The 21,283-nt window shown below is 37.6% G+C and overlaps 1 protein-coding gene and 3 pseudogenes across 3 annotated transcripts in view; 2 read left to right on the top strand and 2 right to left on the bottom strand.

Moving 5' to 3' along the window:
* HEATR5B (HEAT repeat containing 5B) overlaps positions 1–21,283 on the top strand; it is a 111,416-nt gene that overhangs the window by 39,545 nt on the left and 50,588 nt on the right. For all 3 annotated transcript variants that reach the window (XM_028117150.2, XM_028117152.2, XM_028117151.2), the window contains exons 18-21: positions 220–410; positions 6,146–6,305; positions 13,204–13,393; positions 15,603–15,772. In XM_028117150.2, coding sequence (XP_027972951.1) covers positions 220–410; positions 6,146–6,305; positions 13,204–13,393; positions 15,603–15,772 — 711 coding nt within the window. The remainder of the gene's footprint in view (positions 1–219; positions 411–6,145; positions 6,306–13,203; positions 13,394–15,602; positions 15,773–21,283) is intronic.
* On the bottom strand, positions 2,942–5,395 carry LOC148163513 (peptidyl-prolyl cis-trans isomerase A pseudogene; annotated as a pseudogene).
* LOC114219623 (glycine cleavage system H protein, mitochondrial pseudogene) lies at positions 6,884–7,400 on the bottom strand (annotated as a pseudogene).
* LOC114219622 (stromal membrane-associated protein 1 pseudogene) lies at positions 10,935–12,839 on the top strand (annotated as a pseudogene).

The following is a 21,283-nucleotide window of genomic DNA, read 5'->3' as shown; positions in this document are numbered from 1 at the left end:
GATGAGCGCTGGGTGACTGACATAATAAAATTTAAAAAAAATAAAAACTAAATAAATTTGAGCTCATCAACAAAAAAAATAAAATAAAAACTTTAAAAAATTAAAAAATAAAAAGGTTAAAAAAGTGGGTGAAGTGGGTATATTTACAAAGATTGCAGCACATTTTTAAAAAAATTTAATGTGAATTTTGAATTGCCTTTTTTTTTTAAATAACCGTAGGGCCTGGCTGAAAACAAAAGTACTTTGGGACCTGAGGAAGTTCGTAAATCTGCTCTGACTCTGGTTATGGGTGCTCTGGACAACCCAAACCCCATCTTACGATGTGCAGCAGGGGAAGCTCTTGGAAGAATGGCTCAGGTGGTTGGGGAAGCAACCTTCATTGCTAGAATGGCCCAATATAGCTTTGACAAGTAAGTGGGTCTCTTTACTGACAAGTAAGTTTCTCTTAGAGGCAGAGATGTCATTTTAAGTAATCAATAATTATAGTAATTGGATGATATGTTTTCCACACGGTATAGCATATGACAAAATTTTGTGTTTTTTTAAATAATGGTCTTAATTTTTTTATAATCTTTTTAGTTCAGTAATTGTTTAAACTCTAGGATCTGGAGAAGTCATAATACTATAGATAGTTTCAGTGTGGTGAGGTTTCAGCCTTTGAATGTTACATAATGGAATCAAGAGGACTGTTAATAGGACTTCTCTCAGTTAGTTATATGTATTCTGCTCTGAAGAGGTGCTCTGGTAGTCTCTTTCTCTTATCTCTGCCCCCCACATTATACTTTTTGTTAATTAATCACTTTTTGTAATAAGCCATTCTTTTCCTAACTGCCAGCAAGTTTATCATCTCTTAAATTATCCCTGAAACAGGGGAAAAGTTAGTGTTAGATTTTAAAGATTTCTTTGCATATTAATTAAAAAGAGGATCTCAGAGTTCCAAATAAGTATGATTAAGATGATACAGTTATTAATTACTCTTGGTTGTTAATCAAGTACTTAAGTAGAGAAGTTGAAAATCAGGTGTGGTCAAGAACTGATACTTGAGTTATGTAAATTAACTATTCTTCACAGTTGTATATTTTGAGTACTAATTATACCAAACTAGGCCGTAATCTTTAGTGGGGGGAGGGAAGCAATGGTGGTGAAGCAATAGTTTTGAAGAAAAAGTATTTTCTGAATTCTTGGTTATCTGAGAATGGTTTTCCCTGTCTTCAAACATGAACAGCAGTTTGGTTATAGGATAATGCCCCCAGTGTATTGTTTGAATCACTAAGGATAGTATGAGCAAGCAGAAGATAAAATATTTCCAGATACTTCTCTTCTACAGGATGACTTCTGCCATTTTCTAGCAACAGATTAGTTTTGCTTTTCCAAGTATGTCATTGATTCTGAAATCAACTTTGGTTAAAGATGTTTTTAAATACACAACCAATCTTACCTTTTAATGGTTTGTACTCTGTTAATAATAGGTAAAATAAGAGTGTATTTGTTTGGAAAACTTCAGAGTGGTCATTTTGTTTTTTAGTTCAAGGAATTTTAATTTACAAGTATTTCCAATACCTGTAGGAGTATTTTTTTTTTAGTTATTCTGGTGAAACACAAAGACCTTCATTCATATTCATATCTGTCTGGTTAATGGTTTGCAAGTATTTTCAGTGCCTAGTTTCATTAGCTTTTCCAAATAATTGATTATGATTTGAAGTTAATTTTTACATGCATTTTAAGTTACCCATTTTTCACAATTCATCTGATATTAGAATTTGTTTTAAATTCTCTACAAACATCATAATTAATAGGCAGTGCTTTTTGTTTTTTGTTTTTTTTATTTAAATTCAATTAGCCAATATACATTTTTTCTTTCTTTTATACTACTATATAAAGTAATGGTACATTTAAAAATTTGTGGTCTCTTAGGGACACTTGGGTGGCTCAGTTGGTTAAACATCCAACTCTTGATTTCAGCTCAGATCTTGATCTCAGTGTCATGAGTTCAAGCCCCACATTGGGCTCCACACTGGGCATGGAGACTACTTAAAAAAATAAATAGGGGCACGTGGGTGGCTTAGTTGGTTAAGCCTCCAACTCTTGGTTTGAACTCAGGTCATAATCTCAAGGTCTTGAGATCAAGCCCCTACTTGGGCTCCCTGCCCAGTGGGGAGTCTGCTTCCCCTCTCTCTTTCACCCTCTCCCTTTGCCCCTCCCCCTGCTTGTGCACACACTCTCTCTCTAAAATGAATAAATGAATCTTTAAAATAAATAAATAAAAGTAAAAATAAAGATCTGTGGTAACTTGGATTAGCTTGAAAAAGTTTCAGTGTCCTCCTGTCTCATTATAGTAGAATGTTCACTTAGATTAGCTTGAAAAAGTTTCACTGTCCTCCTGTCTCATTATAGTAGAATGTTTTCATCTACACTGTCTTTTGTTGATTTAATATCTGACTATGAAAAGCCAAAAGTATTTAAACATACAGATCTGTCGGCTATATTTACACACTAAAATCTTATGCCATCTTAGCATTTAGACAGGAATCATTCTCTTAAACCATTCTAGTTAACAGAGATTTGCTTCAACTGCTTAAGACCTAGTTCAGAAGGAAATAAAAATCATTACTGGTTGAATTTGTTTCCATTCAAACTGAAATTCACTTTCAGTGATTTCACTAATAAAGACTTATTCTTTTATAAGTCTGTTTTTAAATGAGCTATTATTTTTCTCATTAATTTCTTTTTTATTGTTGTTTGAGTTTTTATTTCATAATCGTAAACTTAACTCTGCAATCCAGCTAGACTTGGAGGGGAATAAGGAAAATATGGATCTCATACAACTGCAGTGAGAGCACAAAGATTATAGGATATTTTGAACAGATGGGGGTGAAGGAGTGCTCTCCTGAGCTACAGAAGTAATGGACTGGTAGTTAAGATAAAACACAAGTCAAATTTATTAGATTTGTCCACAGTCAGCAATGGTGATCTTTTTGCTGGTCTTGCCATTCCTGGACCCAAAGCACTCTATGGCTTCCACAATATTCATGCCCTCTTTCACTTGCCAGAGACCACAGCCTTGCTATCCAACCATTCACTCTTGGCAGTGCAGATGAAAAAACTTGGAACTGTTTGTGTTGGGTCCAGCATTTGTCATGGGCAAGATGCCAGGACCCATATGCTTCAGGATAAAATTTTCATCATCATATTTCTCTCCACAGATGGACTTGCCACCAGTGCCATTATGGCATGTGAAGTTACCCCCCTGGCACATAAATCCCTGAATAATCCTGTGAAAGCAGGAAGTTGTATAACAAAATCCTTTCTCCCCAGTGCTCAGAGCATGAAAGTTTTCTCTTGTCTTTGAAACTTTGTCTGCAAAACAGCTCAAAGATGTGACCCAAGGGCTCACCAACCATGGCAGTGTTGTACATGGTAGGGTTGACCATGGCTGGGTGACATGGGCAGCTCCTGGGCAGCGGAGTCTGCAAGCTAGTTTTATTCTCATTTTTAAATGCCTTGGAAAGATAATTGACTCTTTAATGCAAATATAATAACATGATAGGATTTTAATATGTAGAGAAGTAAAATACCTGACAACAGCACAGAGAATGGGAAGAGGAAATGGTAGTATACTCTGATTGTGTATAATATACATGAAAGAATATGATATTCTTTGAAGGTAGATCATAAAGACTTAGAAATGTATACTATAGGGGCACCTGGGTGGCTCATTCAGTTAAGTGTCTGCCTTCAGCTCAGGTCATGATCCCAGGGTCCTGGGATTGAGCCCCATGTGGAGCTCCCTGCTCAGTGGGGAGCCTGCTTCTCCCTCATCCCCTCCTCCCTGCTTGTGCTCTCTCTCACTCTTTCTCAAATAAATAAAATCTTTTAAAAATATATATATTATAAACTCCAGAGATTATACTAAAAAATAAAAATGTATAATTAGTAAACCAATAGTGAAGATAAAACGAAATCATAAAATATACTAAATCCAAAAGAAGACAGAAAGAGGGAAAAGGGAACAAACTGATGTGACAAATAGAGCACAAATAGCAATATGGTAGACTTAAACCCAACCATGCTGATAATTGCATTAAATGTTAAATGGTCTAAACATTACACGTAAAAGTTAGGGTTTGTCAGATTAAATAAAAACAAGATCAGACATCTGGGTGGCTCAGTCGGTTAAGTGTCTGCCTTCAGCTCAGATCGTGAACCCAGGGTCCTGGGATCGAGTCCCACATCGGGCTCCTTGCTCAGCAGGGAATCTGCTCCTGCCTCTCCCTCTCCCTCTGCCCCTTCCCCGGCTTGTGCTCTCTCTTGCTCATTCTGTCTCTCTCTCAAATAAATAAATAAAATCTTTAAAATCAAGAAAGAAATAAAAGCAAAATCTAGGGGCTTCTGGGTGGCTCAGTCCGTTAAGTGTTCAACTCTTGATTTCAGCTCAGGTCATAATCTCAGAGTCCTGGGATTGAGCCCCATGTCAGGCTCCCTGCTTAGTGGGGAGTTTGCTTCTCCTTCTCCCTCTACCCCTCTACCTCCCCCTGCCCCCACTCATGCTCTCTAGCTCTCTCAAATAAATAAAAAAATAAAATAAAAAACAAACAAGATCTAACTATATGCTGTCTACAAGAAACTCCTTTAACTAAAAGAGAGAGGTTAAAAGTAAAAGGATAGGAATAATATAGCATGAAAACACTAATCCAAAGGAAGCTGAAGTGGCTCTGTTATTATTAGAAAAAGTAGATTTTGTAACAAAGATTGTTATCAGAATAAATGAGTGATTTCATAATGATAAAAGGATGTATTCCCCAAGAATACATAGCAATTCTCTATGTTTATGAATCTTATGATATAATTTTAAAATACATGGAACAAGGAGCGCCTGGGTGGCTCAGTCGATTAAGCGTCTGCCTTCGGCTCAGGTCATGGTCCCGAGGTCCTGGGATCAAGCCCTGCATTGGGCTCCCTGCTCAGTGGGAAGCCTGCTTCTCCCTCTTCCTCTGCCTCTCCTTGCCAGCTCGTTCTCTCTCAAATAAATAAATAAAATCTTTTAAAAAACTAAAATACAAGGAACAAAACCTAATAGAAGTGAAAGTCCATAATTATAGGAGATTCAGCATTCCTCTCTCAGTAATTGATAGAATAGATGCTCCCAAATTATTAAAAATATAGATTTTACCAATACAATCATCTAACTTGGCCTAATTGACATTTATAGAATACTTTATCCAACAGCAGCAGAATACACATTCTTTCTCTCTCCTTTTTTTCTTATTTAGTCAGTTGAAGGGTTTATCAGTGTTAGAGTTCTTTAAAAAAAAACAGCTTTTGGTTTCATTGAGTTTCTCCATTTTTCTGTTTTCTCGTCCACTGATTTCTGCTTTACCTTTATAACTTGCTTCATTATGCCTTTTTTTGGTTCAGTTTGCTTTTCTATTTCTAGGTTTTGAAGATGGAAGTTTAGATAATTGATTTAAAACCTTTCTTCTTTCCTAATATTAGAATTTTAATGCTATAAATTCATCTTAAAACATACTTTAGCTACATCCCATAGATTCTGATATGTTTTATTTCCATTTATTGTAATTAATTATCTGTCTTGGTAAATGTTCTATGTTTACTTGAAAAGAATTAAAATTGGTGAATTTTATTGTATATAGATATATCTCAAGCCTTGTCAAAAATTAATATACAATATCTCCTTTTTATATTTTTTAGTTCATTAGATATATTTTACAGAGAAAAGGACTGATGCATTTTAAAGAGGTTCAAATCATAATTATAGAAAATTTCTTAAGTGAAAGTTAACATTTTCTTTAATTCTATGACTAGAGTTACCCTGTTTTTTATATTTTTAAAACCAGTTATAAAAACAATTCTTTTATTTAAAACACCAATAATAAAAATATTTTTCAAATGATTCTTGACTTTTCAAGAAATAATGTTTAAAACTGAGAAGTTGTGATTCTTCTTTCACGTTTTCTTTAAAATAAAAGTAGGCTTTATTCCATGAAATATGTCACTTTCACCAACCATTGTCATTAATCTCTAACTCTTGGTAGAGAGTGGAAAAAGAAATAATCATAACTGTAGTCTTTTCTGATTTCCATAGGGAAATAGAAAAACCAATTTCTGAAGCATAACTTTTTTTCAGGTTGAAATCAGCCCGCGATGTTGTATCCAGAACTGGGCATTCATTGGCTCTGGGTTGCTTGCATCGCTATGTTGGTGGTATCGGCTCAGGACAACATCTAAAAACCAGTGTCAGCATTTTATTGGCCCTAGCACAAGACGGAACATCCTCTGAAGTTCAGGTATAATGTTGATTTTTTTCTTTATTATGACTTTTTTTTTTAACGAAGAAGTTGAATGTTTTATTATTAAACTATCTTCCTGCAAGGCTGTTGCTTCATTGTATAAAAATAGCACCAGCAAGTGCAGTATATTGCAAAATTAAGGTAGTATTGTTCTTTATCTGACACATACAACTAACAAACCTTTCTCTACTGCCAGTTATTTCCAATGGAAAGATTATTTAAGCATTTTGACCCCCATCCAGGGATAGATGTAAGCTTAAGGCTTAAGGTAACAATGTCATCCTTGAATTACATAATTTTTATAACTAGTTTTTAACCAAAGATAATTTCAGGATTCTGAATATCATAACTGGAGCATAAAAATCAGAGGGTGTTGCAAAACAGATGCATGTTGTGTTTTTCTGCAATCATTATAAAGTTAAGGGGTATTTTCTTCCATTAGCATTGTTGCAAGTAGTTTCTTTCTCCACTGGTATTGCTAATAGTTGCTATTTTAAATCCTCTGTGTACCACTAATTTAAGACAACTATGCTAGATTAAGTTGTTTCATACTAGTTTATTTAGGGGTTCCATTTTCACTCCTCAGCAGATTTTATGTATCTCTCATATGCTTCTTCACTCATTAATTCATCCAGTTCTGAAGGATCACTGAGTGCTATCTTGATCAGCCAACCATCTTCATAACAAGATTTGTTGACAAGTCCTGGATTTTCTGCAAGAGCTTCATTAATTTCAGTTACTTCTCCTGATAGAGGAGAATAGAGTTCACTAGCAGCTTTCACACTTTCCAAAGCACCAAACTCATCTTGTTTGTTCAGTTTTGTCCCAACTTCAGGCAGACTACAGTAAACAACATCTCCTAGAGGTTCCTGTGCAAAATTGCTGATTCCACTGTTCCAATACCATTTTCTGTTGTTATCCATTCATGTTTGTGAATTTACGCACGGAGAGCAGAGCGGAGCCCGTGCGCAGTGTCCGGAAGGCGCCCGCCCTCAGCCCCCAGGGCCGTGGCAGGCAGGGTGCGGCGGGCGCCGAGGCGACGCGCAGACTGCAGGCCACAGCCCGCACGCTCCGCACCGCTCGCAGCGCCATGTTCACAGACGTGCGGGGGTCGCGGTGCAAGGGACTCGGGCTATTATGACATTTTTAAATAATATTTTTAGGACTATTAGTTGTAAAATAGTAATGATTATGATAATTTGTTCAAAAAATGTATTAGAGTGTTTCTCTGTCATTTTATTTTATGAGTCTTATTTGTAAAAATGTAGAACAGGATTTTGTATTTTAACCTAATCTTAAATCTGTCTTATTCTGGGAATTTAATCCATTCATATATATTTCTTGAAGCGTAGTTTCTTTTTATTACTTACTGTCTTTTGTACTTGTTTTCTCTCTCTCTTTTTTTTTTTTTTGCATTTCCTTACATTTGCTAAATTGATCCAGTTTCTTTTAATGACCATCTCTCTCTCTCTTCCCACTTATATACCATCCCAGGTCCAGTGTTTTTGGTTGAATCTTCAAGTATCCTCCTGGAATTTTTTTGTTTGTTTGTTTCTCCTTAAATATTTTAAATACAACGAAATACAATTGCAATGAAAGGCAAGAGGTTCACTTGTGTGAAGATATACTGTTCTCTTGTTTTGCCACCTCACATTGATACACCTAAAAATATTAAGCGTATATGAATCCAGTAGCATTCAACTTACCAGCTTCGTATTGGGAATGCAAATTGGGAAAAGAGACAAATTGATTTGGCATTAGGGCCTATCATTAGTTTATTAATAAGTTCCTTCACAGTTAGATAAGAGACAGTAAATCCATCAGAGGATTCTAGTCTACAGGCTTAGTTTGCCTTTGATTTCTTGGTAAAAGTTTCCAGCTGTGTAAAGCCCAAAATTCCCAAAAAGGTTAGAGACAAAAATCAAGTAAGCTTATCCCTTAAGGGATAAGGTGCTACACTGCTTTTTAAAAAATTCTATTTTCATAGTGGACTAGAAGAAAATTTTACCTAAAAAGTTGCTGCTTTATTTTTTTTTAATTTAATTTACTCTTTTTTAGAGAGAGCACACAAGCAGGGGCAGGGTAAGGGCAAAGGGAGAGGGAGAGAGAATCTTAAGCAGGCTCCACGCTCAGTGTGGAGCCCAACACAGGGCTTGATCTCACAACCCTGAGTCATGAAATCAAGAGTTGGACGCTTAACACCTAGGTGCCCCTCTGCTTTCTTCTTTTATGTCAAAGAGCATGGTGGTAGTTTGCTTTCTTTTGTCTTCACCTTCTTCTCAGCCTTCTCTTGCTTTTAATTTCTTAAAGTCACACTCCAAGTGACCACTCTGCACTATTATTTTAATATGACAGGACATTTTACTAAAATTTGTATCAGTTACATTCCCTCAGTGCTACCATATATCTGCACAAGAAGAGTGTAGTAGATTTTCTTAAGTTTGCCCTAATGTGTCTTCTGTTTTAAGAATCCTAACTCAAAAATTATACTTTACAGTCCTATTATTGGCTACATCTATTTAACTATAATCACCAGAGATTTATTTTTCAATAATATTTTCTTCTTTGTATCCTCAACTCCTGTCTTGAGATCTTTGTTCTTTTTTACATTTTCATTGGATAGGAAAAATTCCTCCAACAATCATTAGCTTGAATGGTATGCTTTTTTAATCCTTGCATATCTAAAACATGGCTTTATTTTGCCTTCACATTTGAATGAATTTTAGTTGAGTATACTATTCCTGGCACATAGTCCTTTTCTTTCATTATTCATATATGTTTCAGGATTTTCTGTGTTCTGGTGTTGCACATAAGAGGCTAATGGTAGTCTTTTTAAAGTTAAATTTCAGTAAATATTAACATCTCAAATTTTAATCATTTATCTCTAAAAACTTTCAGTTATGTTCTTTAGGAAATTAAAGGCACTATGTAAACCAATAATCAAAGCAACTGGTGTACAAATATTGTGTTTAAAGTTTCTCTGCAGTGTGGCTTTGAGTATCCAGAAATGAGACTTTAGTGATGAAATCATTTTCCTTTATACTATGCATGCATTTCACACTTGGAAAAGACAATGGCTTATGTGATAAACTTCTGAATTAATAGATAGTTACAGACATCACAGCAATCTTTACTCCCCATCTTTTCATTGCTTTTGCTAGGAAACTTACCTGAAATATATATGTATGTCTGTAAGCTTACATTTTTGTTTGGCGGTGTGTAAGAATTTTCCTGTGAAGTTCATCAAATTCTATATAAGTTTATCTTTTTCTCTTTTTGGAACTAGTATTATTCATATATTAGATCTTGTCTTTTTTCCTCATTATTTTTATTTTTTGGTATTTTCACTCATTGTTATAGGATAATCTTCCATTTGATCCTGAAAAATCATGGTTTTGGTTTTTAGCAATAGCTATTGTTTTTCCAGTTTTCCATTGCATCTTTAATATAAATCCTGGGTTTTTAAAAAAAAAAACACTTCTAGAATCTCCTTTGTGCTTTATATGGCCTAAAAAATTTTTATTACAGTTTTATTAAAGTGCTTTTTGTTCTGTACATTTATTTTTTATTATTTGTTTTTTAAAGTAATCTCTACACCCAGTGTGGAGCTTGAACTAACAGCCCTGAAATCAAGTGTTGATGCTCTATTGACTGAGCCAGCGAGACACCTCTATTTCTTACATTTAATCATTTTCTCCAGAATGTTTGCTCAAGTCTTCCTCCCTCAAGTTGCTATATCCCTATTATTTTTTGCTAGCTCTTGTCAGTAGATGTGGTTTCTGTACATATCTGTCCAAGTCAGGTTGCTGAGTTCTCTAGGATCATAGCAGATTGACAGGTAGTAGAAGTTGAGGTGTGGATTTTTTTTTTTCCTCTGTTGGCAAGTTGAGATCTCTCTGTCCTTAGCCCAGTAGTATAGCTCTCCTTTTGAGCTGCCGGCAACAGAAATAAAAGGTAAGTTCTTCTACAACTGGATGTAGGTAGTTTAAAGGACTTAATTTTTTCTCAGTCCTGTGCTGATTACAATATGCTGCTCTGGGATTAGTTTTGGAAATGCTATTAGCCAGTAAGATTACTTTGTGCTTAGTAGGCATAAATAGGGGCTCAAAATGGTTCAATGCACTTGAAGAGCTGATATGTGAATATCATTGCTATAGAAATGTATCTGAGTACAGAACATTGTCACAGTCATTGTTCTATTTCAGGCTCATTATTTAGCAAAACTCCACAATACAGGCAATAAAAATATATTTGATGTCCATAAGCATCCACTAAATCAAATGCTTATTACATAAGTCATGGTCTTTTGAATGTATGAGATAGATACACATTATAATAGAAGAAAATGAATTCATCATCGAAATTTTATTTGACACTCAAAGCCATGCTGCAGAGAAACTTAAACATAACACTTGTACATCAGTTGCTTAAAGTATTTTTAGACCATTGATTAAAAATAAAGGTGTTAGGCCACCACTCCTCCTCCAGTTCCAGCTGCTGCCGCCGCCACTTCCTCAGCTGAGTCCACCTGCAGTCCCGGCGGCTCCAGGGGTGTTCACACTGCCCAGCTCCTGCCCGAGTCTGCCGCCGCCATAGCTGCCCCGGGCTCCCCGCCCCGCTGCCGAGATGGCGATGCGCTCCTGCCGAGAGAAGGCTCAGAAGCTGAACAAGCAGCACCAGCTCATCCTGTCCGAGCTGCTAAGGGAGGAGGACAAAAGTACTGCCCCGACTGAGAGACCAAAGGTCCTCCATGGGCTTCCTGGAATATTGGTGTATTTATTTGCGTCACATGTGCTGGAATCCATAGAAATCTTGGGGTTCATATATCCAGGGTCAGGTCAGTCAACCTAGACCAGTGTACACCAGAACAGATACAATGCATGCAAGATATGGGAAATACTAAAGCAAGACTACTCTATGAAGCCAATCTTCCAGAGAACTTTCGAAGACCACAGACAGATCAAGCAGTGGAATTTTTCATCAGAGATAAATATGAAAAGAAGAAATACTATGATAAAAATGCAATAGCTATTACAAATAAAGAAAAGGGAAAAAAAAAAAAGGAAGAGAAAAAGAAAGAAAGGAGCCAGAAACGCATGCAAAACCTCTTACAACTGGAAAGCTGCAGAAGAAAGAAGATCAGCATTTGGAGCCCAAAAAAAGTACCAGCCCTAAAAAAGCTGCAGAGCCCACTGTTGATCTTTTAGGACTTGATGGCCCTGCTGAGGCACCAGTGACCAATGGGAACACAACCACGGTGCCATTCCTGAATGATGATCTGGACATCTTTGGACCAGTGATTTCTAATCCCTTACCTGCAACAGTCATACCCCCAGCTCAGGGGATGCCCTCTATACCTGCAGCTGCCACTTTGTCTACAGTAATATCTGGAGATCTGGATCTGTTCACCGAGCAAGCTACAAAGTCAGAAGAGGTGGCAAAGAAACAACTCTCCAAAGACTCCATCTTATCTTTGTATGGTGCAGGAACCATTCAGCAGCAGAGTACTCCTGGTGTGTTTATGGGACCCACAGATATACCATTTACCTCACAAGCACCAACTGTCTTTCAAGGTTTTCCATCAGTGGGTGTGCCTGTGCGTACACCTGCAGCTCCTGGCCTTCTCGGAAATGTGATGGGACAGAGTGCAAGCATGATGGTGGGCATGCCCATGCCCAATGGGTTTATGGGAAATGCACAGACTAGTGTGATGCCACTTCCTCCAAATGTGGTTGGCCCCCAAGGAGGAATGGTGGGACAGATGGGTGCACCCCAGAGTAAGTTTGGCCTGCCGCAAGCTCAACAGCCCCAGTGGAACCTCTCACAGATGATTCAGCAAATGGCTGGCATGAGTATCAGTAGTACGAACCCAACAGTGGGTTTTGGCTAGCCCCCCAACACAACACCACCCCCCAGCAGGATGGTCTGGAAGCCTATCGGGTCAGACTCTCAGCACACAGCTGTGGAAGTGAAAACTGCAATGCAAGTTTCATCCAGAACTACCACCTGACATTCCTTGCTAAAACGCATCTAGTTCCCCTGTTTATTCATGTACATATACTTTTTTTCTTTCTCTCATTTGTCATATTAAGAATTATCTGACTGACCATGTTGGTTTGTACTGATTAAATTTGATGTGAAAAGCAGGTTGAGAAACCATTTTATGTCAAGGGCAGCTTTGCTCATTTCCTATGATTTCATAAACCACATTATTTGAGAAGCTGCTCAGTCAACTTGCATTATCAGTTTTACTCTCAATAAAATTATAGCTCTAATATCTGCATTTAAGGGAAGTAGTTACCATGTTAGTAATACCTCTAACAGTATAAACCCCACCCCCAAATTAGCCAGTAATCCTTAGGAAGGTACTATATGATCAAATGTGTAATCATATAAATAGAATGTAAATATATCACTGAGCACTGTTTTCCATTGTATCGAAATTCTTTTATTTCATCATTCACTTCACTGTGCTGTTGTTATGATGTGCTTAATAGGGAACGTTGTTAGTGAAAGGAAGATAAACCTGGATGTTACTACAAAACTTAGTTTAATGAATGTTTAAAGAACTCAAATTTTACCTGCCTCTCCTGTAATTTGGATCTCTTCTTATGTACATAGTGCTAATAACATGAAGACCTTTCTCTGCACTATATGCAAACAGGGCAACTAAACAAAGCCACTTTCAATCCTTGAAGGTATGTCCAGGTTTATGACAGTAATTGTGTTTACATTTTATGGTGCCTAGTATTGACAAAATGTTATATCCCTATATTAAACAGATGAATCCATTAAAAAAATAAGGTGTTAATATTTACTAACATTTAAGTTAAAAAATCAATTCAGTATACTCAAATTATTCCTTACCACTAAATAAAATTATATTTCATTCCAGACATGGTCTCTTCATTCACTTGCTCTTATAGTGGATTCTAGTGGCCCAATGTATCGTGGATATGTGGAACCAACATTATCTCTAGTTCTTACCTTGCTGTTGACAGTCCCACCTTCACATACGGAAGTTCATCAATGTTTGGGTAGATGCCTGGGTGCCATAATAACTACTGTTGGCCCTGAGCTACAAGGTGAGTAAATTATCTTAAATAAAGGAACTAGACATTGCTATCTTTCAATTTCCTGAATGTCGCTATCATGTTGCTTAATGAAAACTTGTAATAGTAATAATTACTGATTACTATGTACTGAATGCTTCTTATTTACCAAAGGCCTACAACTCTGCTTTTTTTTTTTAAGATTTATTTTATTTATTTATTTGAGTGAGAGAGACAGAGAGAACACAAGCAGGGGGAGGGGGAAGCAGAGGGAGAAGCAGACTCCCTGCTGAGCAAGGAGCCCGACTCAACTTGGGGCTTGATCATGACCCGAGCCAAAGACAGGTGCTGGACAGACTGAGCCACCCAGACGCCCCTCAACTCATCCTTTTTTTTTTTTTAAGATTTATTTATTTGACAGAGAGAGAGAGAGCACAAGCAGGGAGAGTGGCAGGCAGAGGCAGAGGGAGAAGCAGGCTCCCCACTGAGCAGGGAGCCCGATGTGGGGCTCGATCCCAGGACCCCGGGATCATGACCCGAGCTGAAGGCAGATGCCTATCTGACTGAGCCACCCAGACACCCCATCAACTCTGCTTTTTATATATGCTATTTTATTTAATCCCTACAACATACCTATGACTGACTGTTATTTGAAGTTTTGAGCAGAGAAAGCCTTTCCTTTTTTTTTTTTTTGAGAGAGCAAGAGAGTATGAGCTGGGAGGGGCAGAGGGAGAGAGAAAATCTTAAGCAGGCTCCACGCTCAACGCAGGGCTCAATCTCACGATCCTGAGATAATGACCTGAGCCGAAATCAAGAGTTGGAGACCTAACCAACTAAGCCACCAGGCACCCCCAGAGGAAACCTTTCTAAATTAAATTTTCCCTGGAGCTCCATGAAGACAAAGATGAAAAGTGGAGTTCCTTTGTCCTGGAGTACCATCCACTTGTCTTCATGGACTTCTGCTTTACTGTTTTTTTGAATTCTAAAGATCAGGAACATAGTTTGAAAACCCACTCCCATAAGGGAGATAATATTATGTAATTTTTCTATGAGGAACCAAGCTCAGAGAAGATTAGTAACTTGCCAAAAGTTACTTAACTGAGTGGCAGAGTTATGATCCTGAGGCCCATATTCGAACCACACAATTCCACTGACATAATTTTACTAAAGGTTGAATAAAACACAGAAGGCAGAAAATTATTGTGAATTTATCCTGAATGTATCATCCATTTTCAGAGTTTTCCCTTTTCCCCCTATCATTTAGTAAATGCTTTCACTGGGTCAAGATTTTTATACACATTATCTCATTTAATTCTAACAGCATCCTGAGATAGGTGCATCTCTCCATTTGACAGATGAAACTCTGAGGCTGGGAGAGATTAAGAGCTTTTCCATGGTTTTGTATTGCTAGTGAGTGGTTGGAGCCAGAGATGAAGCCCAGATCAATTTCCTTTGCATGCATTCTTAACCACTATGCTGTGTTGTCTCCATCTGGACAGATATTTTTAAAAAACAAGACAAAAATGAAAAAATCTTAATGAAGAATGCTAGGAATTGGAAAATACGTGATTTAGACATGTCTTTTTCTTGCACTCAGTGTCCTCTTTGAGAAAATTGGTAATTTTTTCTTCCAGTGTTATCATAAGGATATGGACAGGATAAATATGTGCCTGATTAAACATAGGTGTTTACCAAGTGTTTTCTGATGCAGTTATGATGAGGCAATATTTACTTCAAACTAGAATGCGTCTCTATATGACTATGATTTCTTTGGCATTATATGTATATAAATTACATTGGCAAAATTTTTAAAGCACTTATATTACACAATTAAGATGTTTTTACACAGTATATAATACTATTATTATTTTTCCTGACTATCTCTGTAAAGTTTTCATTAATCTAATTCTTAGGAAAATAGGATTTGGAGTTATTAAATAATATAGTGATCATATTGGTTGGACAGAGAATGAGGAATCTTCTCGCTCTTTCAAGTAAAACAGTGATGGGTTTAAAGGACAGTATAGTTTCCTAGGGGATTTCTATAAACCTAGCTAAATCTAGGAGGGATATATTATTGTCATCCATATACAGTCATGTTTCAAAGTCATTTCTGTGGACTTTGCAGACTTCTTGTCTTCAAAACAATCTGAATAGTGATCAGAAAGGGGTTATTTAGAAGACGATTGTTTTGGGTAGTACTAATAATAGCATTTTGCATTTTCTTTGATTTTGCTACCAGGGAATGGAGCAACAATTTCCACCATTCGTTCTTCTTGTTTGGTGGGTTGTGCAATAACCCAGGACCATTCAGATTCTCTGGTTCAGGCAGCTGCCATATCTTGCCTTCAGCAGCTACACATGTTTGCACCACGACATGTCAATCTCTCTAGTCTTGTTCCGAGCTTGTGTGTAAGTATAAAACTGTTTCATTCATTGATTTATTTAGGGAGCCCCAAATTTGTTTCCCAAAAGATTAAACTAGATCAAAACAAAAAGTGTAAGCTTTCTGGATTGTGCATTCTAGAGTTTCACCTTCAATAGTCATTTTATAACTGTTCATTTTATTTACTGGTTTCCTTTTTCACCATTTAAGAAATATATTTTTTTAAGATTTTATTTATTTATTTGACAGAGAGAGAGAGAGATCACAAGCAGGCAGACAGGCAGGCAGAGGGAGAGGAAGAAGCAGGCTTCCCGCTGAGCAGGGAGCCCAACGCGGGGCTTGATCCCAGGATCCTGGGATCATGACCTGAGCCGAAGGCAGACGCTTAATGACCGAGCCACCCAGGCGCCCCCACTTATCTTATTTGTAAATAATTATTATTGACCATGTTCCCTTGTAAACTACAGATTTCAGTATGGCAGAAGCTTCATCTTGTCTCATCTACAAATGTATTCCCAGGACTTTGCATGCTATGTGACATGTAGCTGACTCTCAATAAGTACTTACTAAGTGAACAAATTAATGACTATGATGATAGCAACAGACCTTCAGAAGTTATCAATCAAACTTCAGGACATAAAATTCTGAATGGGAAAGACTAAAAATATGATGCATTCTTAGCCAAGAAATAAACAGTTCATCAAAATATTTCTTAAATGGGGGTGCCTGGGTGGCTCAGTCTGTTAAGCGGCTGCCTTCGGCTCGGGCCATGATCCTAGGGTCCTGGGATCTAGCCCCATGTCCGGCTCTGTGCAGTTTGAATAGGGAAAAATAAATAGAATTGAGTGATATTTAGGAGGAAGAATCAGTGGGGACACCTGGGTGGCTCAGTCAGTTAACTGTCGGTCTTCAGCTCAGGTCATGATCCCACAGTCCCGGGATCAAGTTCCTTGCTTAGCAGGGAGTCTGCTTCTCCCTCTCCCTCTGCCCCTCCCCCTCCACTTGTGCTCTGTCTCTCGCTTTCTTTCTCTCTCAAATAAATAAAATCTTAAAAAAAAAAAGAGGTAGAATCAGTAGAATCTGTTGATTAATTGGCCATAAGGAAAAGAGGGAAGGATGTAATCCACGTTCTGCCTTGAACATAGTAATATAATTTCCTAAGATTGGTAACATTGGAATAGGAGGAAGTTGGGAAGAGTGGATATAATTAATTCAGTTTTAGGTAATTGGTTAGTTTCATGGCTGGAGCTCAGAAAAGAGAAATTTGGTTGGAAACTTAAATTTGAGAGGCGTAAGAATTTAGATGGGAAATAAAGACAGGAGTAGTTAAGATCAGCAGGGAGAGAATGCTGAATGAGGAACCCAGCCTATAAAAGGAAAAGAAAAAGAATCAGGAAAACTATGAAGCAATCTGAAAGATTAAAGGAAAAATAGAGTTTGTAGTGTTCACAGAAGCCAAGTGGAGTAGTGGAGTGGTCAGCTATATCACATATTTGTTGAGAGATCAAGATGAGAGCCATAATGTGCCCTTTGACTTTTGTCACATGATGTCTTTAGCAAGAGTTCATCTAGCAGAGTGGTTACAATGGAAGCCCAAATACATTGGGCTATGAATAGAAACTTCATTCTGAAGTTGACCTGATAGGAGAGGACTGAGGGCCTCTAGGAGGTCAAAGGAGTGATGGAGTCAGGCAAGACTTTTTCTCCTACAGTAGTGAGAAGTGAGGGCTGAAATGCTGAGGAGATGGAACCAGTAGGGTGGGAGAGTTTAAATTGTGGGGCAGAGAGTGGATAATCATCCAGGGTTTCTGATGGGATGGAGTTTCCAGGGCACAAGTAAGAGAATGTCTCTCCCAGTGCAACATGAAGAAAAGAGGAGAGGATGAGTGTAGGTAGAGGTGGAGGTTTTTGTATTTGGTGGCTGGAAGTTGGGGGAGGTATGATCTAATGACTTACTTTCTTAATCAAGTAAAAGGGAAGATAAGTTTTATGAGTGAGGGAGCAAAGAAGAGGGCAAGAAGTTTGAGAAGAGTGGAATGTGGGAGATTGGACTAACTGGAGAAATAGAAGATTCTGTGGTAGTATTGAGGGTTCAGCAGAGGGTAGTGACCCTTTTTTGGCTCCATTGTGTGATTCATGATGGTAGCAGTTCACCTTGTAAGATTTTTCTTCTGCACCTGTAACCAACCATTGAGCAGCCAGATACTTTGATATATTCATAGTTGGACTTTGGCCAAGCAGATTCACTTAAATGATAGCAGGATGAAGGAAATAAAGATGTTAACAAGATAGTGCTAAAATAATAATGCATTATGAAGTCTCATTTGGATAAAGGAGGAAGGAAAAGACAGCAGGAGGCCGATATATAGGGAGAAAGAAAGATAGATGTGACCATGGGAGGATATTGCTAACATAAAAGGAGGAGAAGGTTATTGAGGATGAGATGAAGGAACGGAAAGGCCAACATATTAGATGTTAGATCTGATGTGGTATATTTAACTTATGCAACAAGATTTTCTCTTGTTTCACTATAGACCAGGGGGAACTGAACCAATCCTAGACCATCAAAGAATCTGAGTGTGCTGCAGGGCAGAAACCAGATGATCAATAAACCATAGGCTACGCAATGAGCTTTCTGTGTATTAACACGAGATAATGCCTCAAAACTGATTTCCTTAGCAAAACACCAAGGGTTTTATTACAAGGCATGTTGGAGACCTTTCCTGAACCGTCTCCAAAAGGCTAAGTAGTGAGATTACAGGTAGCTGGTTGGTAGGAGATGATATGGCAGGATAGAGATGAGAAAATGGGCCATTCAAGGGGTCATCTTGTTTCCACATTGCTGAAAGCCCCCGTGTGGTCTCTGTTACCAGTTCTTTTGACACTGAAAAATAGTCCACACATGGGTTCGTCCAAATTAGAAATCAGTTCAGATTCTTATAAATTTTGTTTTCATTTCTGCTCAATCATTTCCATCAGAAATGGCAATGTTATGTGATACCACGTGTAATACCTAACACAAATGAAATGTGATTTTTTTTTCAGCAAATATATTGAGTTGAGTTTCACCATAGTAATCTTTAAATGGTATAGAAGTATTAAAATTTGTATGATGTTAGAACTATTCAAAATGTGTCTTTGAAAGGAAAACCACCACTCTGAATTATTGTTATTTCCCTCTTGGCAAGCAACTGCTTTTTTTTTTTTTTTTTGAGAGAGAAAGAGATGTGTGTGTGTGCATGCATGTGCATGCACAAGCATGAGTAGGGCAAGGGAGAGGTAGAGAGAGAATCTTAAGCAGGCTCCATGCCCATTAACCCTGAGATCATGAGCTGAGCTGAAATCAAGAGTCAAGACACTTAACTGACCGAGCACTCTAGGTGCCCCAGCAATTGCTTTTTATACCATGTGACCACAGTTATGCGTTCTTCTGTCCTGACAGAAGTATTCCACACATAGGCACTTAGGTCATCTGGGATAATTGTAGGAAATGTCAGTGAGAGAAAGACTTGAGCTGAATGCCCAGGTCATCACTGTCAGAGCTGGGGGGTCTAATTGTCTGGAATATGTATATGGTGGGCACAACAAGGGATAGCAAGGTGACATACAGTGTAAAATAACAGGCATTTTTTTAAAAGATTTTATTTATTTATTTGACAGAGAGAAAGACAGTGAGAGCAGGAACACAAGCAGGGGGAGTGGGAGAGGGAGAAGCAGGCTTCCTGCTGAGCCGGGAGCCCTATGTGGGGCTCGATCCCAGGACTCTGGGATCATGACCTGAGCAGAAGGCAGACGCTTAATGACTGAGCCACCCAGGGGCCCAATAAGAGGCATTTTTATAGGAAGGTGGAGGTCTACTGTGGGAGCAAGCAACACATTGTTCCTGAGGTTTGTAGATTCTAAGAAAAACAAAGAAGCTTCTTTGGAAAATAATTTGACATAACCTAAAGTAGTTGAATATATGCATATGCTGTGACCCAGAAACTTCACTCTTAAGTAAACACCTGACAGAAATACATGTGCATATATGCCAAAATACATGTACAGGAATGTTCACTGCTGGGTTATTCATAATAGCCAAAACACAGAAATGACCTGTCTACCAGTCAGCAGTGGATAAAGAGTGATACAATTATTCAACAGAATACTACACAGCAATGAAAATGAACTGTGAAATGTAATCACACTGGTGAATCGCACAGACAAGTCGCCAGACACAGAAGAGAGCACACTACATGGTTCCATCTATATAAGGTTCAAGAACAAGCTAACTGAAACTATAATGATGGATGTCACCATAGACTGTGATTATCTCCAAGGGGCTAGAAGGGACCATGAGGAAGCCACATATTTTTATCAAATTTAATGTTTTATTCTTTATTTTGTGGCTTTTACCAAAAGGTGTCAGGGGAAAGTTGTCAAACAAATATGTCTTTACTTTTACCTGGTTTATAGTGACTGTAAGACACCATCAATGGTAATTTACATCTCTAATATTAGAGATGTTAAAATGGAAAAAAAATGCCTCAGAATCATTAAAATGGAGTTTTTGAAAAGACTTGGTAAACAAAAAGCTTTTTTTCTCTTTGTCTCTGCCAGTCAATATTTGTTGAGTGTATTTTCTCATCTACAATTCTTTTTTTTGTTTTTTTTTTTAGATTAAAAAAAATTTTTTTAAGTAAACTCTATGCCCAACATGGGGCTTGAACTCATGACCCCAGGATCAAGAGTTGCATGTTCCACCTACTGAGCCAGTCAGGCACTGCTCTTAGCTACAATTCTATTTAGTTGCAACTAAATTAAATTTGTTTGGTGTTCTGCTTTATATATATTTGGTCATTTGATTCTTACCACAATTATATAAGATAGAGCAGATATCGTCCTCATTGTACACATAAAAAGTCAAAAACTCTGAGCAACTGACTTGTTCTTCCCATCTCATATGACCATTTCTAGTTATAGGATATTTGAAAGTTCCAAAATGTCTTCATTTTAAGGAATGAAGTGAATAAAACATTTTATTGAAAAAAAAGTCAGGGGGCGCCTGGGTGGCTCAGTCGTTAAGCGTCTGCCTTCAGCTCAGGTCATGATCCCAGGGTCCTGGGATCGAGCCCCGCATCGGGCTCCCTGCTCGGCGGGGAGCCTGCTTCTCCCTCTCCCACTCCCCCTGCTTGTGTTCCGTCTCTCGCTGTCTCTCTCTCTGTCAAATAAATAAAATCTTTAAAAAAATAAGTAAATAAAGTCAGGTTTTCTCCCCTCAATTATACACACACACACACACACACATATATATTTATTTTATACTTGGTATAAATTTTATGCAAATATATCTTGAATTACAAATGCTATGTTGGTAGTATAAAAATACACTATCTAGCATTGTGAAGAGGTGGTGTATTCCATATAATTATTCCCCCCGTCCACTATTTCTGGATGAGATTTTTTTTCTAAATATATTACTTATCTCTTTGCTTAAAAAGCAAGCACATGGAACATAATTTAATATTTTCTTGATGAGTCAGATTTATAGTAATATA

Source organism: Eumetopias jubatus, unplaced genomic scaffold, assembly GCF_037043125.1.
Source record: "Eumetopias jubatus isolate StellerSeaLion01/CBP00866 unplaced genomic scaffold, mEumJub1_p1.0 scaffold_9, whole genome shotgun sequence".
Taxonomy (NCBI): domain Eukaryota; kingdom Metazoa; phylum Chordata; class Mammalia; order Carnivora; family Otariidae; genus Eumetopias; species Eumetopias jubatus.
Note: the sequence above shows the minus strand (reverse complement) of the source record. Positions and strands in the feature narration are given on the sequence as shown.